The sequence below is a fragment of the Felis catus genome, chromosome D3 (genome assembly GCF_018350175.1).
Source record: "Felis catus isolate Fca126 chromosome D3, F.catus_Fca126_mat1.0, whole genome shotgun sequence".
Lineage (NCBI taxonomy): Eukaryota > Metazoa > Chordata > Mammalia > Carnivora > Felidae > Felis > Felis catus.
In genome coordinates, this window is record NC_058379.1 from 56648564 (window position 1) to 56671437 (window position 22874).

At 41.6% G+C, this 22874-nt stretch overlaps 1 protein-coding gene and 1 long non-coding RNA gene across 2 annotated transcripts in view; one reads left to right on the forward strand and one right to left on the reverse strand.

Moving 5' to 3' along the window:
• LOC101093719 overlaps positions 1-11879 on the reverse strand; it is an 86845-nt gene extending 74966 nt beyond the window's left edge. Inside the window, exons 1-4 of the mRNA XM_045041277.1 lie at positions 11806-11879; positions 8752-9173; positions 8331-8472; positions 1793-2244 (exon numbers count right to left, since the gene is read on the reverse strand). Of these exons, the coding sequence (XP_044897212.1) occupies positions 1793-2244; positions 8331-8472; positions 8752-9168 (1011 nt within the window). The 5' untranslated portion in view covers positions 9169-9173; positions 11806-11879. The remainder of the gene's footprint in view (positions 1-1792; positions 2245-8330; positions 8473-8751; positions 9174-11805) is intronic.
• A 93-nt stretch (positions 11880-11972) lies between these two features.
• The window catches only part of LOC109493408, a 78720-nt gene continuing 67818 nt past the window's right edge, over positions 11973-22874 (forward strand). The window contains exons 1-2 of the long non-coding RNA XR_006588258.1: positions 11973-12105; positions 19221-19330. This is a non-coding gene — a long non-coding RNA (uncharacterized LOC109493408). The remainder of the gene's footprint in view (positions 12106-19220; positions 19331-22874) is intronic.

Here is a 22874-nt window from a genome sequence, read left to right on the forward strand (position 1 = left end):
AACTTCCCTCAGAACAGTTGATTAAGATTCTGTCATTATATTCACATAGTAACAACAAACTCTTTCAATAATTAAGCAATAATTCACAATACATATTTCTGAGGCATTTGCTGCTTTAATAGATGGCTTGTTCCTTTCTTTAATTATGAACAGAATGAGCCCAAATACTCCTACACTTTTAATAACTGAAAATATACAAAACCCTATATTCCTATTAACTACAGCTACAAAGTATAATCACTATCAGAAAATTCTGTAATTACAATTTACATTCACCTCTCTCCTTACCAATCTTATGTTATTAATATTCTAAGTAGAGCATAGTAACCCCATATTTGTGTCTGGAGTTACTCTAAGCACTACATATGGTTGGATTTTCTGATAATGCAATGTTTATACTTCACAAGAAACCTGCTCAGACAAAGAAGTTTACTATGAGTCCCCTCTTCCCTTCTCCTGAAGACTTTCATTTCTGATGTTTGCTTTCCATATTGGGTAACTGTGGCACCACAAAAAACATTATAATGCATGTATTCTTGTAATAGTTTTATCAAGAATCTCTAGAAAAGGAAACGTTATGTTGTACACTGTCAGAATAATTTTAATAACATACAAGTCAGTCATTTTATTTTTAAACAAGAAATCTAATTGATTTAACTATGGGTAAAACTCAGTGGACTCTTTAAATTGAAATTTGGTAATGTCTTCTTTTGTACTGGAGCATCAAAACCCAGGGTCTCATGTCCTGACAACCTGTCTACAAACAAGCCTTACTAAGCATGCATAAGACCCTGAAAAGGTTGTCTTGTGATGCCTGAAACATATTCACAGCTGATTTATGCCAGAAATGGGCCATGAAGAACAGTGAAGGATAGTGGTCAGTTGTTAAGGGTTTCCTTTTCCTTTTCCATGTAAGCTGTGGTACTTCTCCATCACACGCCACACTTACTAATATTTGTATTATATCAGTCTTAATTGGACAGTATTTTCATCTCCCTTTTTTCATTTTAAGATGACCATGAACCTTATATGAGCACCCACAGATAGCCCTATTTATTAGAATGTTCCTTATGTAGAATGTTCCTAAGACATGTAGAGCCATCTTAATGTTTTCACGGATTTACTTCCAAATTACATTGTAAAGGAGATTATTTATTTCCTACATAGGAAACTACTTAGTATCATCAATAGTATATAGGCTTTTGTGGATTTCCATAAGAGATTAAGTGCCTTTACTCATCTGCCTCCTAACAATGAACCTGGACATTTCAGCCTAGGTCTGAAGGTATCAATTCTTTTGAGTCTCCTCAATCCTATTCTCGTATTTTGAATCTGGTAAGAGAAAACAAATGGTAAAAATTTTTAAAATGCTCTAATCTTTGGTCTGAGAACTCTAATGCTCAAGTTATGGACTAGAAGAAAACACTTATCTTGATACTGATTCCTTCTCAACAGGGAAAATATGTTTGTCTAAAAGGAAATATACTAGTTTATTACTTGTGTTAGTAATGGAAATAGAACATGTTTGGGAATATCTTTTCAAGCAAGAGCTGCCCTGGGGATGGAAATTTGAATTCAGCTTTAGAATCTCAAACATCTGGATTGACACTGCACTGATAAGCAGAAAAGCAAACAATGATGATAGAAGATATTCTACATTCTCTCCTGTAGCTCTTATGACTTTTGAAAGCAAACCAGTGCCCACTAAAAACTACTGAAATACTGAAAGAGTGTGTGTGCTTTCTGTCTTATCCTGCTGACAAAGCTCTGAGCAAATGCTTTGATTCCCTTACAACCCTGATGGGACTTTTTCTTTAGTGTGTCTTTTCCTATGTCTGAGAAGATTTGAGCTTTGACTAAAGGCTTTCCCACATTCATGACACTTGTAGGGTTTTTCCCCAGTGTGAGTTCTTCGATGCTGAATCAGGACTGCACTTCGGCTGAAAGCCTTTGCACACACATCACATGCATAAGGTTTCTCTCCGCTGTGGATTCTATGATGTAGGATAAGGGCTGAGCTCTGACTGAAGACTTTGCCACATTCATCACACTTATGTTGTTTTTTTCCAGAAGGGTTTCTCTGTTTTCTTTCAAACCCACTATCTTGTTCACAAGCTCTTCTATACGTGAAACTCTGGGAAGCATTCATATGAAGGGTGTCAGAAATATTGTAAGGCAGTTCTATGGTTGGAGGAGTCTTTTGCCTCGAAGCTGAATTCACATTGATAGTTTTGCTCTCTTTAGCTGAAATAATATAGAGAAAAGCAATTTCACTCATTCTCTATTCAGAAAGAAAGGTAAAGTGAATGATCCAAATGAAATACATATGGATTATTTATTAGCCAGCATGTTTGTAAAATAGCATCACAGTGTGGAAGATGAGGATGCTAAGACAGAACACATTGAGAACATCATAAAGCAAGAGGGAAAGCTTTACATACTGAGGAGACAGTCAACTATAAAGATGAAAACAAACATGCAAAAAGTAGAATGGTGAGTAGAAGTAAAAAGATATATCAGAGACTGAAGAAAATCTGGAAGAAAAGAGACTACAAGATAAGGAATAATGGGAGAAGCAGAGAAACAAGCAGAAGAGGAGACAAATGTGGCAGTGGGTAGTAATAGACAAGACTTAGTGCGAGGGTCAACAGAGAAAAGTTTAATAATGAGGAATGAAATGAGGAAAGCCAAGGGTCAAAAATGAATATAGAAAATAAGCTCAAAAAATAAAAATTAGGGGGAAAAGGGGGGAGAATTACAGACTGAGATAACAGACACCTCAAACAAATCAAGGGTAGCACAAAGCACCCATTTACGAAAAACCTCTACTCTTGTATGTATTTTATAGTACTAGTTGAATGGCATTATTACTGGTTTAAATAGAAATCATTTAGTAAATGGTAAGGATTGTCTCAAATTCACTTCTGATACCTCAAACTCTAAAGTGACCTCAATGTCAAAATCCAAGGATGTCCACACTTGTCACCTTCAGTTAACACAGTACTGGAAGTCCTAACCACAGCAATTAGACAACATAAAGTAATACAAGGCATCCAAATTGGTAAGGAAGTAAAACTCTCACTATATGCAGATGACACGATACTATATCCAGAAAACTCTAAAGACTCCACCAAAAAACTACTACAAGTGGTAAATTGAGTAATGTTGCAGGATACAAAATCAATGTACAGAAAGCAAAAAACGAAATTAAGAAAACAATCCCACTTACAATTGCACCAAAAACAATAAAATATCTAAAAATAAACTTAAAGAGGTGAAAGACCTATCCTCTGAAAAGTATAAAACATTTGATGAAAAAATTCAAGATTATGCAAAGAACTGGAAAGATACTCAGTGATCATGGGTTGGAAGAACAAATATTGTTAAAATGTCTATACTACCTAAAGCGATCTACAGATTTAATGCAATCCCTGTGAAAATACCAACAGAACTAGAACAAATAATTCTAAAATTTGTATGGAACCATGAAACACCTTTAATAGCCAGAACAATCTTGAAAAACAAAACAAAACAAAACAAAACAAAACTGGAGGTATCACAATTCCAAAGTTCAAGTTATATTACAAAGTGACAGGAAAACAGTATGGTACTGGCATAAAAGAATGAAGCTGGACCACTTTATTACACCACACACAAAAATAAATTTGAATTAGATTAAAGACCTAAGTGTGAGACCCACAACCATAAAATTTTGGAGAGAACAAAGGCAGTAATCTGACATCAGCGATAGCAACATTTTTCTAGAAATATCTCCTGAAGCAAGGGAAATAAAAGCAAAAATAAACTATTGAGGCTACATCAAAATGAAAAGTTTCTGCACAGCAAAGGAAACAATCAACAAAACTAAAAGACAACCTACTGAATGGGGGACAATACTTGCAAATGACATATCCAATAAAGGGTTAGTATCCAAAATATATAACAAACTGATTCAACTCAATACCCAAAAAACAAATAATCCAATTGAAAAATTGTCTTTTGCCCAGAAGACATAAACAGACATTTCTCCAAAGAAGATATACAGATGGCCAACACACATGTGAAAAGATGCTTAACATCATTCATCATCAGGGAGATGCAAATCAAAACTACAATGAGGTATCTCACCTCACACCTGCCAGAATGGCTAAAATCAAAAACACAAGAAACAAGTGTTGGTGAAGATGTGGAGACAAAGAAACCCTCTTGCACTGTTGGTGGGAACGCAAATTGGTTCAGCCACTGTAGAAAATAGAATGGAGGTTCCTTAAAAAGTTAAAAGTAGAACTAGCCTATTATCCAGCAAATGTACTAGTGAGTATGTACTCAAAGAATACAAAAACACTAATTCAAAGGATACATGCACCCCTATGTTTAAAGTAGCATTATTTACAATAGCCCAAGTATCCATCAATAGATGAGTGGATAAGGAAGATGTATACACACACACACACACACACACACACACACACACACACACACACACTAAAATTATTCAGCCAAAAAAGAATGAAATTTTCCCATTTGCAACAACATGGATGGAGCTAGACAGTATAATATAAAGCGAAATAGTCAGAGAAAGACATGATTTCACTCATATGTGGAATTAAAAACAAAACAAATTAGCAGGGTGGTGGGTGAAGGAGAAAGAGAGAGAAAGAGAAAGAGAGAGAAAGAGAAAGAGAGAGAAAAAGAGAGAGAGAGAGAGAGAGAGAGAGAGAGAGAGAGAGAGGGGCAAACCAAGAAACAAACTCTTAACTATAGAGAACTGATGGTTACCAGAGGGGAGGAGGGTGGGGGAATGGGAGAAAAAGGGGATGGGGACTAAGGAGTGCACTTATCATGATGAAAGATAAATAAAAAACAAAACAAAACAAAAAATGTAGAAAAGGCCTCTGTGAGGACATTCAGAGGTAGAACATAGTCCTTGCCAACTCTGAGATCCTAAAACCTGGCTTTAAGGCTAATTACTTTTGTAGTCACTGCCACAAAAAGCCGCTGAAGCAGGGATGGTTCCCTCTTGATCCTGATGGAGTGTGAACAGACTTTCATTTTTCTCTTAGTTAAGCCAAGACAACTGCTAGACTGGAGGTGTTAAGTCCCCGGCACAAGCCTCTTGGGAGCAGGTACTTATCCAGTAAGAGAAATATTTTCTAAATCTCTACATTTCTGTATTTTATTTTTCCTATATTTTCTTATTAAAATTCTCTTGGAAAAACTCTAACTTTACTTAGCTGATCAAACCCCATAGAATAAGGAAGCAGTGCTGGGGGGAGGAGGGGAGATACTCCCAGTTGGGGTTTCCCTTTTCATTTCTGACTCCCATTTTATCCAGCATGATCATCTAGAAGGAAGGTCTCTGCTTAGATGTCACTCATCAAAGAGGGCTTCTCCACCACTTTATTTAATAAGACTCTGTCCCCACTTTATTTGATAATACTTATCCCCCTCATTTTGCTTTGGTTTTTCTTTCCATAGCACTTATTTTTTTAGTATCTGCAATGGAAAAGCTATGCTAGCCATTTTGAAGCACTTTTGTAAAAAGTGATGCAAAGAATTCTTCTCAAAGCTAGAACAAACTATCCTAAAATTTATATGGAACCACAAAAGACCCCAATAGCCAAAGTAATGTTGAAAAAGAAAACCAAAGCGGGAGGCATCACGATCCCGGACGTTAGCCTCTACTACAAAGCTATAATCATCAAGATAGTATGGTATTGGCACAAAAACGAACACACAGACTACTGGAATAGAATACAGAACCCAGAGATGGACCCACAAATGTATGGCCAACTAATCTTTGACAAAGCAGGAAAGAGTATCCAATGGAAAAAAGACAGTCTGTTTAACAAATGGTGCTGGGAGAACTGGACAGCAACATAAAGAAGAATGAAACTGGATCACTTTCTTACACCACACACAAAAATAAACTCAAAATGGATTAAAGACCTAAATGTGAGCTAGGAAACCACCAAGACCCTAGAGGAGAAAACAGGCAACAACCTCTTTGACCTCAGCCACAGCAACTTCTTACTTGACACGTTTCTGAAGGCAAGGGAAATAAAAGCAAAAATGAACTACTGGGACCTCAACAAGATAAAATGCTTCTGCACTGCAAAGGAAACAATCAACAAAACTAAAAGGCAACCAACAGAATGGAAGAAGATATTTGCAAATGACATATCGAATAAAGGGTTAGTATCCAAAATCTAGAAAGAACTTACCGAAACCAACACATGAAAAACAAATAACCCAGTGAAGAAATGGGAAGAAGACATGAACGGACACTTTTCCAAAGAAGACATCCAGATGGCTAACAGACACATGAAAAGATGCTCAACATCGCTCGTCAGGGAAAAACAAATCAAAACCACATTGAGATATTACCTCACACTGGTGAGAGTGACTAAAATTAACAACTCAAGGAACAAAAGATGTTGGTGAGGATGTGGAGAAATGGGAACCCTCTTGCACTGCTGGTGGAAATGTAAACTGGTGCAGCCACTCTGGAAAACAGTGTGGAGGTTCCTCAAAAAATTAAAAATAGAACTACCCTATGACCCAGCAACAGCACGACTAAGAATTATCCAAAGGAGGGGCGCCTGGGTGGCTCAGTCGGTTGAGCATCCGACTTCGGCTCAGGTCATGTCAGCTGTGCTGACAGCTCAGAGCCTGGAGCCTGTTTCAGATTCTGTGTCTCCCTCTTTCTCTGACCCTCCCCTGTTCATGCTCTCTCTCTGTCTCAAAAATAAATAAACGTTAAAAAAAAAATTAAAAAAAAAATTATCCAAAGGAAAAAAAATAAATAAAATTAAAAGAATTATCGAAAGGATACAGCAGTGCTGATTCATAGGGGCACATGTACCCCAATGTTTACAGCAGCACTTTCAACAATAGCCAAATTATGGAAATAACCCAAATGTCCATCAACTGATGAATGAATGAAGAAGATGTGGCTTATATATACAATGGAATACTACTTGGCAATGAGAAAGAATGAAACCCTGCCATTTGCAGCAACGGGGATGGAAGTGGAGGGTATTACGCTAAATGAAATAAGTCAGTCAGAGAAAGATATCTTATGTTTTCACTCATGTGGAACTTGAGAAACTTAACAGAAGACCATGGGAGACGGGAAGGGGAAAAACAGTTTCAAACAGAGAGGGAGGCAAACCCATTAAGAGACTCTTAAATGCAAAGAACAAATGGAGGATTGATGGGGGGGGGGGGCAGGGGGAAAGGGGAAATGGGTGATGGGCATTAAGGAAGGCACTTGTTGGGATGAGCACTGTAAGTGATGAATCGCAGGAATCAACCTCCAAAACCAAGAGCACACTGTATACACTGTACGTTAGCTAACTTGAAAACAAATTATATTAAAAAAATAATAAAATAAATAGAAAATTACTTCTGTTAACAAATACCAAAAAAAAAGGGGGTGTAAGGAGCAACAGAGGCCAGTTTAGCATGTGAGGAAAAATATTCAAATTCGAGTCACCACAGGAGGGCAAAGTCATCTTAGCAGCAATATGGCGATTATAGTACTAGATGTCACCAGTAACCAAACAAGAAGAAACAGAATATGATGAGGTAGACTAGGTATGATATGACGAGGTAGACTGTGACTTTATGGTCCCTCAGAAGGGCCCTTAGGAGCTGCCTGAAGGTAAAACATCTGAGAACAGGCCAGGTTGGTGCCCTGTGGACCAACAGTGCTTGCTCCTGCTTCAGTTAGAGTAGCTGTGTTTTCATCTGTTTTACTTGCTGGGACTCCATGTAAAATTTCATTTGAGAAAAGGGTCATGCTTCTTTTTCTTTTTAATGTTTATGAGGTGGGAGAGAGGGGGATGGAGAGAGAGAGAGAGAGAGAGAGAGAGAGAGAGAGAGAGAGCGCGCGCGGGGGAGGGGCAGAGAGAGAGAGGAACAGAGGATCCAAAGCGGGCTCTGCACTGACAGCAACAAGCCTGAGGCAGAGCTCGAACTCACAAATTGTGAGATTATGACCTGAGCCAAAGTCAGATGCTCAACCAACTGAGCCACCCAGGAGCCCCCAAAAGGGTCATGATTCTTAAAGAAAGGTTTGAAAATCCCATGGAGATGATGTCAAGGATTTAGAAATCTGAAAGATATTACAAGACTCTATGGGTAAGAAACAAGAACAAAATACTGAGAGTGATCATTATTAGCACAACATATAATGGTGGAAGTTCCCACGTGAAGAAGAGGCAGGAGGGGAGATCTGAGACCTCTTACAGAGAGCAGCTGAGATGTGTGTGGTCAGGTGAGAGGCCACCTTTACCTCCCACCATGAACTGAATCCTGCCCCTCACCTTTTTGTCTTGAGTGAAACTCCTGTGATGTTAATGGCAGCTGCTTCTTAATGGGCTTGATCTGGCTATTTGGTGATTCCCGATGAATTTCCCAAGGTGACAACTTCTCTGCAAGCATGTCCTCATTTTGTCCGAAAAACACCTGAAAGCAGTTAGGCATACCTGAGGCTGAAGAAGAGACCCACGTTGGGACTTTGAAATAAAATAAGAGAGAAGAAACTATGTAGAAATATCCTGGGACGCAGGAACAGGGAGGAAGAAAGCACAGCCGTGTTCAGTTTTCTGGCACAGCTGGGAGTACATTCACCACCCAACATGTTTAGCGTGTTCAGTGGGAGTACAATTTGAGAGCTCTACCCCAATAATGGCCCAGAGCTTCTAACCCAGCCTGGTTGCCCGTCCGTGCCTGATGCCTTTTTACCTGCTCAGTTGGCCCGTCAAGCTCTTTCTCCAGCTCCTCCAGCATAGTCACGGCTTGCTCTCCGTTCTCGGGCCGGTGCTCTCGCAGCCAGGCCTGCAGCTCCTCAGGCAGGATGGCCAGGAACTGCTCCAGCACCAGCAGCTCCAGGATCTGCTCCTTGGAGTTCACCTCGGGCCTCAGCCACTGATGGCAAAGCTCCCGGAGCCGGTTCAGAGCCTCCCGGGGCCCAGGGGACTCCTGGTAGCCAAAGTGCCTGAACTGCTGGTGGAAGGTCTCTGGGCTGCAGGAGGTGCTCCAGGGGAGGCTGGAGTCCAGATCACAGATCTGCTCTTCCTCTTCCATCTTCACTATCACAATGCTGTCAGACTGCTCTGAAGGTTGTGGATGGAGCGAGGACTTTCTCAATTTTGCAGACATTTGGACTGGAAATAAATAAGTAGGCTTTAATCTTCAGGGAGGTGAGCTTTCCTTAAGGACACTCCTTAAATACGATTAAACAAACAGGTGGAAACAAGACACAGACACGTTTCTTAGAAATACAACACTGGGGGCTCCTGGTGGCTCAGTAGGTTAAGCCTCTGATTCTTGATTTCAGCTTAGGTCATGATTTCAGGTTCGGTTTGTGAGATCAAGGCCTGCAGAGTTGGCTTGGGATTCCCTCTCTCCCTCCCTCTCTCTCTGCCCCTCCCCCATGCATGCTCAAAATAAACTTTTTTTTTAATTTAAAAACAAAGAAACATAACACTGTTACAGAAAGTACTGCCCTTAATCTTTTTTTTTAGAATTTTTTTTTTCAACGTTTATTTATTTTTGGGACAGAGAGAGACAGAGCATGAATGGGGGAGGGTCAGAGAGAGAGGGAGACACAGAATCGGAAACAGGCTCCAGGCTCTGAGTCATCAGCCCAGAGCCCGACGCGGGGCTCGAACTCACGGACCGCGAGATCATGACCTGGCTGAAGTCGGACGCTTAACCGACTGTGACACCCAGGCGCCCCTACTGCCCTTAATCTTAACGTAAACCATGCTTTCAAAGAATACTTCCTTAAGAGAATTGAAGAGCTAAGATGGCATTAATTCATATGCATGAGTAATTCCCAATTTATTCTGAAAATCTTGCACATAAGGCTGACTAAATATCACAATAAGAGATCAGCCAGGATTGTGCAGGAACTCCTGGAGAACAGAAATAAGGGAAGCTTGAGAAAAATTATGACTCTGGGCACGCTCAAACAGCCAATTAATTTTTTCTAGCCTGTTGCAAAGAGCATTAAGAAATAGTCTCATGAGAGAAGTATTCATGTGGATTTCTTTTCAACACTTACTATTAAACAGTATTAAATAAAACATTAAGTTTAATACTATTGAACAGCATTAAAACAATACTATTTTGACATTAAAGGAACTATTTAAAAGAAAAAGTAATTGTACATTCCCTAATCTTAATGTGCTTCTATTTTTTCATATTCACTTCTACTTCCCATCCATAACATCTGCATTATTTACCTATCTCTTTAGTGTAGAATATTTAGGTTGTTTCTAAGTTTGACTACCATAAATAATTATGGGAGGCACATTTTCAGGAATATATTTTTCTCCTTTCAAATTATTCAAGGATATCCCAAGGACTTGGCTTGCTGGGGTCAAAGGAGAGCGGCAAATGTCTTGCTAGGTACTATCAAAGGAATTACTGAAACGATTGTTCACCAATTCACAATGTCAACAGCAACTCAGTGATGTAATTTCTCCAGGTATCATGAGCTTGTCAGCAGGAAGGGGGTGGAAAGACACTTCTAGCACTATATGCATCACTGATCACTGATTGCTGATTACAAAATCTTATAGGTGACCCGATTTTTCTTTTTTATGCAGTTGACCTGAACAAGACCCGTGGCTTCTTAAAACTCTAGCAGGTGAGAGACAACGTTACCAAGTAAATAGAAGAACGTTATATACACTGCTATGCAGCAAATGATAACAGCTGACACAGAGTATTAACCATGTGCCGAGCACTGTTCTCAGCACCTTAAAGAGAAACTCCTTTAAACCTTCTCAAAAGTCCTGCACGCTTACTTCCATGCCTGCCTTGTAGATGAGGAACCTGCCAAGCTCAGGTAGAGTGACCACGGGCAAAGGGGCAGGGATGGGGCCTGATTCCGGGCCATCCACTTACCCACAGTGCTGCGTGGTCAAGAGGCCGGGGGCAGGGGTCCGGGTGCCGAGAAGGAGCAGCAGACCCAGATGCTCCTGCGCCGGGGGGAGAATCTAGGGTCGAGACCTGGGCGGCGGGAAAGGTTGAGGCCATGAGTTCGGACGCCGTCTGGGAGCGTTACATTGAGGGACTCTAAACTAAAAGCCTCTGGAAGTCACGGAGAGAGTGGCGGCCGGCACGCATTCTGCCTCTTCAGCACCTGCAGCCGCGTGCCACCTCCACAGCTGCTCTCGGCGCTACACAGGAGACTGGGACACCGAACCGCCAACACACGCGCGGGCCTGTGACCAACGGGCTCCCTCCCTGGAGGGGAGGCTTCGCCGAGAGCCCGGAAAGCGGGGTGCTACGGCGGAGGACCGACGCTCACCCCAGCACCCCTCCTCCAGCGGGGCCGAGTCGCCGCAGGTTGGCGCCGGAGGGGCTCCGGACGCGTAGCCCACCTGCCCCACCCCGCCCACGCCTCTCCCGCGCGGGGCCCCGGCCCCGCGAGACCGCGGGCCGCGCGCGGGCGTTGAGGACGCTGCGCGGAGGCCAGGTGAGCGCGCGCCGGCGGGGAGCCGAGAGGGTTCGGCTGTGGCGGCAGGCGCCGCGGGGCCGCACCGGGAGGACGAGGGGAGGGGGGTCCCGGCGCGCGGCTAGGGGGCCTAGAGGTGCAGGACCGGCTGAGGGCCGAGGGAAACGCCGGGGGGTGACAGGAGCGGGCGTGAAGAGGGGTTGTGCGGAGGGACGGGCTGGGAGGGCGGCCTCAGGGTGTCGTCGAGGTCCGCGCCACCTCCTCCCAAACCCCGGGTGAGGACGCCTCTCCATGCAGCCTAGGGGTTCAGAGGGGGCCTCGGCTCTCACCTCCCGACGGGGAAGAGCGACCCCGCGTTTTCCGGAAGATGCCGGGAAAGCGCCCGGTCGGAAGCTGCTTCCGGTCCTCGCGGCTGGGTTGGGAGCCGGTCCGGGTTGAGGGAGCGGTTGCCATGGAGACGAGTCGCCGCCGCAGGAGGCTTTTGGTGAGGCGACTTCCGAGTTAGCGGAAGGGGATAACCCCGACGGTTGGGAATGCGACTGCTCCGCATTCCGGTTCACAAAACCCGGGGTGGTTGTTTTTCAGAGTGCTTCTACTTGGGTTATTCCATTTACTTCTTCATTAACCCGGTAAAGTTATTCCCACTTAACAAGAAATAAGTCCAAAGGCTTCGTGACTTGCCCAAGATCACAGAAAGGAAAGACTCCTTAGCTTTCTGCCTTTCAGTTCAACCTGCCTCTAATACCATCCGCGCTACTGGGGTTGGTTGTACTCCAAGTAGTACTGTTTTAAGGAAAAGATTTGACGCCACCCCCGCCCCCACCCCACTCTTTCACGGGAGAACCGAATGACCCTTAAAAAGGTGACAACCCACCTACACACATATTTTGGCACCAGTATATACGTATATATTTCCTCAGATAACCTTTTAAGTAAATTTAAAAATGTGAGGCCACAACCCCACATACTGGCTTCCTCTTCCACCTACTTTCCATAGGGACTCTTGGAAAATGTAGTTGTAGAGGGAAGTAGGAAATTAGGGAGAGAACAGAGACGCTTGAAAACCACTTGGTAATAAACAACAATAAGAAAAAAAAAACCACACCTTTTGGTATGACCTCTCCCCTCCCCACCCCCTCCCGCGCCAAGTATGCTCTTACCAGAGTCCGAAATGATGAGAGAAAAGGCTGCTTTATTCCAACTGTACCAGACCTAAGGGTTAGGGGAGAAACTTGTCGCTTAGTTAATCTACAATGACATTAAATTTGAAGAAATTCTTGCACCAATAGGGGACTTTCACAGGATAAGATTATTTGTTGAGCCAGCTACTAATACAAATAGCAAGACAGTCCAAAAGTGCGGAAGGGAATGTGTTCACTCTGATGGTGGGTAGGTTAAGTTAGTCAAGGCAATGAGGCACCCGAAACAGGAGCAGTCAATTTCCGACAGCGGTGTGAAGTCATAGAAGGTAGTTTAAGGAGAAAATGGACAGTAATTGAAGGCTGCAAAGAGAATAAGGAACTATTCTTGGGTTTGAATTCTACCAAATATCCAGATCATCCCAGAAGATGAAGCTAAGAAAAAAGTAAAAGAGTGTTTATGAAAAGTTTCATAGTGTAAGGGGAGCCTGGGTGGCTCAGTTGGTTAAGCCTTATATTTCAGCTCAGGTCATGGTGTCATGGTTGGTGAGTTGCAGCATCTCATGGTTGGTGAGTTGCGGGGTTGGTGAGAGCCCCGCATCTGGCTCTCTGCACTCAGGCTTTCTGCTGTCAGTGCAGAGCCTGCTTCGGATAGAGTGGAAAGTTAGCAGAAATAAGGTCCTAGTGGAAAGATCATCTGCTAAGTACCAGATGCGTGATACTCGCTGAGAATTCAAACGTCAGACACAGATTTTTGCTCTTTAGGAGCTGATAGGCTAATAAAGAAGAATGGTATATAGATTGACTATTCTAAACAACATGGTAGCTGTTCTGATGGAGCTAACTACAGGATACTATAAAAGCACAAAGAAGGTGTTGGGGGGAGGGTGGAGAGAGTGGGATTGGAGTTGTTGGGGAAAGCTGAGTGCCATGTAGTCGAAACTGAGGGACCAGTGAAATTTTATATTTGCTGGGATTGAAGGATGGCAGGCCATGAGTGGCTAAGGATGAGGATGAAGAAATAAGAAGTTTCAAAAGATGTGGCAGGCCAGGTAAAAGGCTATGAACTAAAATTTTAATCAGGGTCTTCTGAAGTAAAGTCTGCCTGAGTAGTAAAGAAACTTCAGGTTTCTGAAGTAAAGTCTGCCTGAGATTCTTAGCATAAACCATTTTACCAAACATTCTGAAGATGCTCAGACAACCTGAAGATAATATACATCTTCCCAGTATGCATTCCTTGATGATCAATAAGGACTGGGTTCTAACTCCCATTCCCCAGTGAATGATCTGCTACTGAATAAAGTTTGAGCTTTAAGTAAAGATTTTTCGAGAAAATGTCCCCAAACTGAAAGACGAGTATTCACAGATTAAAAGGGCCAGCCCTTTGCATGCACCACACAAGGGATGAAGACCTGTATCATTCTGGAATTTCTTAAAATACAGGACAAATTTGAGATCCTAAAAGCTTCCAGAATCTAAGGAGCTGCAAGCTAAGATTTGAAAAACAAGATGATTATTAGACTTCTCAGTCTAGAAGATAATGAACAATGCCATCAAAATCTTGAGGAAAATTAATTTCCAAATTAAACACAGCTGAATCATATTCAAAGTAGGAATAAGGACATTTTCAGACATGCTAAGTGTTAAAAAAAAAAAAAGTTCCCTCCCATGCATCCCTTCTCAGGAGGCTACTGGAAGTCTGCCCTAAAGAGAGAGTAATCCAAGTAAGACAACACGGATAGGGGATTCAACATAGTAGGTAATGAGGGAAATTCTTGAGAGGGTGATAAAGGAGATCCCAGGAGACAGATCTGGAGTTAAGAAGTAGAGGGATGGAGTGCTCAAGGCACATGCCTCAATGGGGGAATAATAGTGCAGATAGAGTACTGGGTATGTTTGTTATATTCCAATGCTGAGAGATTGATACTTCAAGTTGAAAGTTAGTGATTCTGGCAGGATAAGTGATTGATAGATAGAAGACGAAGCAAAGGGCGGAAGCAGCACTCATTTATCATTAAGTTCAGGCAAACAGAATGGTGTGCAAGAAATTTAGGGTACATTAGAAGGCGGGGCGCCTGGGTGGCGCAGTCGGTTAAGCGTCCGACTTCAGCCAGGTCACGATCTCGCGGTCCATGAGTTCGAGCCCCGCGTCGGGCTCTGGGCTGATGGCTCAGAGCCTGGAGCCTGTTTCCGATTCTGTGTCTCCCTCTCTCTCTGCCCCTCCCCCGTTCATGCTCTGTCTCTCTCTGTCCCAAAAATAAATAAACGTTGAAAAAAAAAATTTAAAAAGAGAAGGCTTAACTATGGATAATGCTTACATAGTCATAATATGAACACTGAAATTTGATCTAACCAAGTATATTGGGAGGTTTGGGGGAAAGGGAGGAATGATAATTCTGTGTATGAGGGGAGTGTGGCTGCATAAGAGAGCTAAATCCTTATATTTCATAATATGAACTTAATAATATGTAAAAGTGAAATATGAAAAGAAATAGCTGTCTTAAATTATTTGGAACGTGTAAGTAAATCCCCATAGAAACAGCTATAAGAGTAGAAAGGGGATGTAGTCCTGCAAAGCAGGACTTAGTGGTGGAGGGGGGAGGGGACTGCTCTTGTCCATTCTAGGTCTTCTAGACCAATTTGAATTTTTAATTACATATACTATAACATCAATTATAGAGAATAAACTATAAGTGCACCTCCCCTTCCCTTTAAGCCTGTTTTATTAAGTTTATTTATTTTTGAGAGCGAGAGAGCAAGTGAGCAGGGGAGGGGCAGAGAGAAAGGGACAGAGAGAATCCCAAGCAGGCTCCACGCTGTCATCACAGAGCCTGATGGCAGGTCTCTAACAAATGAACTGTGAGATGAGGACCTGAACCAAAACCAAGAGTCGGACACTTAATCAGATGCTTAACCGATTGAGCCACCTAGGTGCCACAAAAGGTTATTTATTTTTGAGAGAGAGAATGAGCAGGGGAGGGGCAGAGAGAGAGGGGGACAGAGGATCCAAACAGGCTCCGAGCTGACAGCGGAGAGCCTGATGTGGGGCTCGAACTCACAAACCATGAGATCATAAGCTGAGCCAAAGTCAGACACTTAACCGACTGAACCACCCAGGTGCCCTCCCTTTAACCCTTGTATAAAGAAGCTTCCACCCTGGGGCGCCTGGGTGGCGCAGTCGGTTAAGCGTCCGACTTCAGCCAGGTCATGATCCCGCGGTCTGTGAGTTCGAGCCCCGCGTCAGGCTCTGGGCTGATGGCTCAGAGCCTGGAGCCTGCTTCCGATTCTGTGTCTCCCTCTCTCTCTGCCCCTCCCCCGTTCACGCTCTCTCTCTCTCTGTCCCAAAAATAAATAAAAGTTGAAGAAAAAAAAAAAAAAAAAAGCAGCTTTCACCCTTATCCATTCACTGTCTTCCCTACTGCCATATATGGTTAACTTACTTTCATCCTTCTCAGCATTTCACATTATTTACAACAGTACTTCTTCCCCTTAGAATTTTGTCCTTCATTACTCCTCTGTCCTTCTAAACACAGTGGTTCTTCTTGTTCTGCAATCCCACATACAATTAGTGTTCTTGTTCTGTCTTTGGTTCCTGTAGTTTTCATGTTATAGGCTCTCTTTGGGCCAGCTCATGTACTTCCACCTATAAGCCTTTAATTACCAACCCTGAACTAACGAGTACCAATTTATATCTTGAGACCGATCCTTTTCTTGAGCCTCCTCCCCATAGAGGTGACTTTATGAAACATGACTACTTGTTTGTTTCACAGGCACCTTACACTAAATGTGAGTTCTTCTTCACTGCCTCTACGCCCGCCTCTTTTTCCTCCTTTTCTCCTGGACTAGTACCACGATCCCCCCAGTAGAAATCTGGGATCTTCCAAGATGTGTCTGTTTCACTCACGTACATGTCAGACAGGATCTGTGTCCCATTCATCCTGTGTTCTCTGTGTCATTTGTTCCCTTTAACATAATTAGCACATTGATCTCTAGTTAATGTATGCTCCATAAATATGTGGATAAAAAGAGGATCAAACTGATAAAAGGGGCAGTTTCTGAAAATTAACAAAGACTGTTCAGATAGATTTAAAGGCTTAGTAGTTACCAGGAGGACAGATAATCTGCAAGAAGGAGAGCCCATTGGATCAGAGAGCTGCTGCAGGTAGATACGTTGCAATAAAAGCATAATGGCTCATGACATTTTAATATGAAGAGATAGAGATAATAAATTTCATACAGTACTGAAAAATCCATATCTGGTGCAACAGTAAAGCCTAATAAGGAGAGAGATCTATGGTAGAATTTCAGAGTCTGCTATATAACCTTGGGTGTTTAGCATGCTGCCCATATAGAATCTTGATTCTCACCTTTCTTCCAGGGCATAGGGTTTCAAATATTCATTTGTGAGTTGGTTCTCCCCAGACTGGAACTAAACATTTGGTGATAACCTGATTTTGTGCTGCATTAGTCTCCCAGGGCTGCCATAACAAATTACCATGAACTTGGTGGCTTCAAACAATAATTTATTATTATCTCATGGTTCTGGAGATTAGAAGTCTGAAATCAAGGTGTTGGCAGGTCCATGCTCCCTCGGAAAGCTCTACAGAAGATTTCTTCTTTACTTCTTTCCAACTTCTCATGGGTGCCAGCAATACTGCATCGTTTCAATCTCTGCCTCTGTCATCACATGGACTTCTCTAAGTGTGGCTCCATGTCTCATCTCCTTTTAAAAAGCCACCAATCATTGGATTTAGGGCCCACCCTCATCCAGTCTGACCTCATCTTAACTAATTGCATCTGCCCCCAAAATGTACTTTTCTAAAGAAGGTCACATTCTGAGTTTCCAGGTGGACATGAATTTTGGGAGGACACTATTCACCCCATTACATGCCTTTGATAGCTAGCAGTTTATTGAAATTCATCCTTTGCTGTCTGTAAACATGAAATGGACCTTTTAAATATTTTTCCTTTGCCAACAAGCATAAGGTTATGAATTGTCAGTGGGAGGCTCTGGAGAGACTTTGCAGGGGAAAGGGGCTTCCCTTCCTGGTTCCAGTGTGCTGACTGTACAGACTCAGCATGTAGCTCTCCTGGATCCAGCAGGAGATTGCCCTGGCAGCAATTTTCTCCTGCACCCTCATGGGCAGTTTCATAGCAGAGTGCCTCTAGTGAGATAACCTCCAGTAAATGACTTTTGCTTGCACTCTGGAGAAAAGACTTCCAGCAAGTTCCATTACCCTGGAACAATAGAGACATATCTGCTATGTGGTGAGCCATGGCCATGCAGTGTAGAGGAGACTTCTAATAATCAGGCTGATACTCCATGGATATAAATCAGTCTTTTAACCTAGTAACCCTGTGCTTGCTCGGTGAGCCGTAAAGTGGCCACAATGGCGGGGATGGAAGCTATGCATGGGGTTCAAAAATGTGGACTTCCCCTACTCAGTGCTGACCTGTCTAACATTACTGCTGAGTACTTAATCTGTCAACAGAAGAGACCAACCGGAGGCCCCTCATATGGCACCACTTCCTGTGGGGACCAACCAGCCACCTGGTGGCAGACTGATTACACTGGGCCTCTTTTTTCCATAGAGGAGGCAGAGAGACATCCTCACTGAATATACATGTTGTCTGAATATGGATTTGCCTTCCCTTAACATAATACTTCAGCCAGGCGTACCATCTGTGTACTTGCGGAAGTATTTATGGAATGCTTTATCCATCGTCTTGGTATTCTGCACAGCATTGCGTCTTATCTAGGAGCTCATTCCACAGCAAAGGAAATACGGCATGGGGCTTATGCTTATGGAATCATCTGGTTTTACTCACATATTCCATCACCTAGGAGCAGATGGCCTAATTTAAAGTTGGAATGGCTCATTGAAGCCTCAGTGGTGGTGCCAATTGGGAGACAATACCCCAAAACAATGTGATTCTGTCTCACAGAATACAGTAGATGCTTTGAATCAGCAACTGTTATATAGTGTTTTCTCTCTCATAGCCAGAACACATGGATCTGGGCATCAAGGAGTAGAAGTGGGACTGGCTGCCCTCACTGTTAAACTCAATAATCCATTTGCAGAATTATTCTTGCTGCCCCAGAAACCTTGAGCAATGTCATTATGGAAGTCAGTCTCCAAGGGAGGAATGCTTCCACTAGCAGACACAATGGTTCAATTGAATTGGAAAGTGAGAATGCCTCCTGGACATTTTAGACTTCTTAGGTCATTGAACCAACTGGAAAAAAAAAGTCACTCTAAGTGAGGTGCGTAAACTTGAGTTGCTGTACAATGCAGATAAGAAGGACTATGAAGCCAAAAGAGTTGCCTGGAGGTGCCTACGAGTGAAGGTTTGGATCACTCCAGCTGAATTTCTGGCTGAGGATGGGGGAAATGTGGACTGGGTAGTGGAAGAAGGAAGATGGAGATATCATTGACAGCCTCACAGCAAATCACGGAAACCGTGACAGTAATAGCTTTGTATATTTCCTATTTGTTTATTATATATGTTGTTTATTTTATGTGCCAACCATTTTCTTCTATTTCCTTCCCATTGCTATTTTATGTATGTATAGGGGAAAGCTAACTTCACAATTTATTCATTAGGTAACAGAATTTGAGGAGTGGGACGCTGCCAGAATTTGAGGAGTAATTAAGATTATCAGTGATGGATACGTTGACTGTCGGGACTGTGCTCTCCATATTTTGAGGAAAAGGTAAGAACTTTACCTTTACAACTACTAGATAGTTGTATTTTGTCACAAGAAAAATTGGAATTGTGTTATTGATGTACAAAAGTTCAAAAATGTATGGAAGGGTGCACATGGAAGCTGAATAGCGAGAGGGCTAGCCTCATTTGTATCACTGCTTTTGCTTGAGCTGTTCTTTCAAATTTGAGACATGACTTATTTTCACCATGAAGTTTCTTCCAATTACCTTACCCTATAGTGATTTTCCCCTCTCATGTCCCTGAAGAACTTGACTACATCACACATTTAGCACCTAATTATACTCTGAATGTAATTTTCATCTAATTATTTGATGTATTATACTGCCTTTCCACCAGTTCCAGCCCTCTAGATCCTGAGCTCTTTTAGGACTGTGTCTGTCTCTCTCTTTTTTTTTTTTCATTATCCATCAAAAACACACGTATGAATATGCACTCAATGATTACCTCTTAATTAAATAGCTGTCCTTCCTCACTTGCTGCACTGGTTAATGTGCTTCTTGCTCCAAATTCAGTTTCAGTTAATATTGTGTTTCCCAACCTCATTTGACTGAAGAGTACTTTTTAAGTTTATTTGTTTTTGAGAGAGACAGAGACAGTGTGAGCAGGGGAGAGACAGAGAGAGAGGGAGAGAGAGAGAATCCCAAGCAGGCTTCACACTGTCAGCACAGAGCCTAATGTGGGGCTCGAACTCACGAAACCATGAGATCATGACCTGAGCCGAAACCAAGAGTCAGAAGCTTAACTGACTAAGCCACCTAGGTGCCCCAACTAGAGGGTACTTTTGACATTAATATGCAATTTCTCAAAACTACTTGGGAATTAAACAAAATTTCATCCTGGGTGGCCCAGTCCGTTGAGTGTCTGACTTTGGCTCAGGTCATGATCTCATGGTTTGTGAATTTGAGCCCCACTTCAGATCTTCTGTTGCCCCTCTCTGCCCCTCCCCCACTTGCACTTTCTCAAAAATAAATACGCATTAAAATTTTTTCATCAGTTTTTGTTTGACATGTAGCAATGACTTATGTAAAATATTTTATCATTACATATTTTATCATTACATTCTTTAAAAAATATACTCTATAGCATTTGTAATTTGACTTTTTCCCATTACTTAAAAATAATTATGTAAAAAGAATTAAAATGACATACTGTAGTTCTTCAAAAAATTAAAAATACTGTATGATCCAGTAATTCCACTTCCGTGTATAATCTTAGAAGAATTGAAAACAGAGTCCTAAAGAGATATTTGTACACCCATGGTCATAGCAGCATTATTTACAATAGCTGGAAGGTGAAAGCCAAACAAGTGTTTACTGAGAGATGAAGGGATAAACAAAGTGGCATTTGACATGCAATGGAATATCATTCTGACACATGCTGTGACATGAATGAATCTTGAGGCTATTATGCTAAGTGAAATAGGTCAGTCACAAAAAGACAAACACTATGTAATTCCACGTATGTGATTGGAATCAACAGAGTAGTGAAATTCATAGAGATAGAAAATAGAATGGAGGTTGCCAGGGGAGGGGGAATAGGGAGCTGTTGTTTAATGGGTACAGTTTCAATTTTGCAAGATGGAAAGAATTGTGGAGATTGTTTGCACAACAACATGAGTATCAACTGTACACTGAATGGTTAAGATGGCAAATTTTATGTTATGCATGTATTACCATAATTTTTAAAAATCCAACAGTGTATAAAATGAAATTTTTAGAGAATATTATTTAGAAACCAGTAAAAGAATACTGACAGAAATTAAAGATAACCTAAATAAATGGAGTGATATCCTGTGTTCATGGGTTAGAAGACCTGATATTGTGAAATGGCAATTTTTTCTAAAATTATCTGTAGATTCATTGCAATCCCAGTAAAAATTGCAGCACTTTTTCTGGAAATTAAAAAACTGATACTAAGGTTTGTATGCAAATGCAAAGAGTTAAGAGGAGCCAAAACACTCTTAAAGGAGAAGAATGAGGTGGTAGGGTTTGCCCTGTTGGCTCCCAAGTTGCATTAAAAGTGTGCAGTAACTAAAACACTGTAGTATTAATGTAGGGATAGTAAACATATCAGTGGAAGAGATTAAAGGTTCCAGGAATAGATTCTCACATACATGGTTATTTGATGGTTGACATGAACAGCGCTGCGGAATAGTGGGTGAAAGATGGTCTTTTATAAATGCTGTTGACTCAATAAAGTATCTATATAGTATCTATATAGATAAAAATTTAATCCTTACCTTACACCATATACAAAAATAATTTCCAAGTCAATCGTAGACCTAATTGTGAAAAGCAAAACAATAAAGATTTTGGGATGCAATATAGGAAAGCATCTTCAAGGTATTAGAATAGGGAGTGATTTTAAAAACAGGACACTAAAAGCACTAGTCCCAAAGGGAAAAATTATAAACTGGACTTATAAAAGTTCTGAACTTCTATTCATCAAAAGACCAAAAAGGCAAGACCAAAAAGGATGATTATTGCTGTACAAAAAATGAGAGGGTAAATAATCTCATTTGAGCGGTAACACTGAAGATAGCTCCGATAATTTTTTTTCCTTCCTTCTTTCCTTTCTTTTTAAGGAAGCTCTGTGCCTAACATAGGGCTTGTAGTCATGATTGTGAGAGCACAAGTCACATGCTCCACCAACTGAGCCAACCAGGTGCGCTGCTCTAATGATTTTTAAAAGTAGTATTGTTGGAGGTTCCAGATTAAAAAAAAAAAAAAAATTGAAAGGACCTTACTACAGTGTTAGTAGAGAGTTTGAGCATTAGTTTTGATAACTACTTAGAAAACTAGCAAATAGAAAATGAAGCAACATTATGATTTTGCAGGAGCGAAAATGCACAAGGATGTTACCAGAAAGACCATATAATTATACAATACTTCCTGGTTCATCTTCAAACAGTATTTATGAAATCAAAATCATAATATGGTAAAGATGATTCATTAATATTGTAACTCTATTTAGATATAATGTAGTTATGTTTAAATATAGAGTAATAGTACGTTAAAGTTAAACATAGAATAACATATTTATATTTAAATATATTTTTATTCATTAGCTCTGTATTGTAACTATTTAGAAAAGGAGGAGGTGATAGGGAAAGAAGTAAATCCGTCTTCCCAAGTGGTGATATAGTGTTCTTTGCTCTCTTCTCCACAAGAGGGCACAAGGTGAATAAGATTTTCAACTCCATTGTTTCATTGGTGGCTTTTGGCTGTTACCAGCCAAGCACCATGTACTTCCGTTTTGGTATTGTGTTCATACTGCTATTGTTAATATCTAAACAACCATATTTGAGTCCTGGGCGCTGTTAAAGGGATGTCCAGACAAATAAGGCATGATTCAAAGCATTCACAATCTGATGGGGTCACAGAGGGGAAAAGAACAGTACATTTGGAGGACATGCTAAGCGCCCAAGGAGTCCCACAGACCATGAGTTGGGGGTGCTTCTCTGAAGAGGTTGGAATGGTGGGGTGGGGGTGGGGCAATGTCAGTGATGCATTTGGATGAGGCAGTGGGGA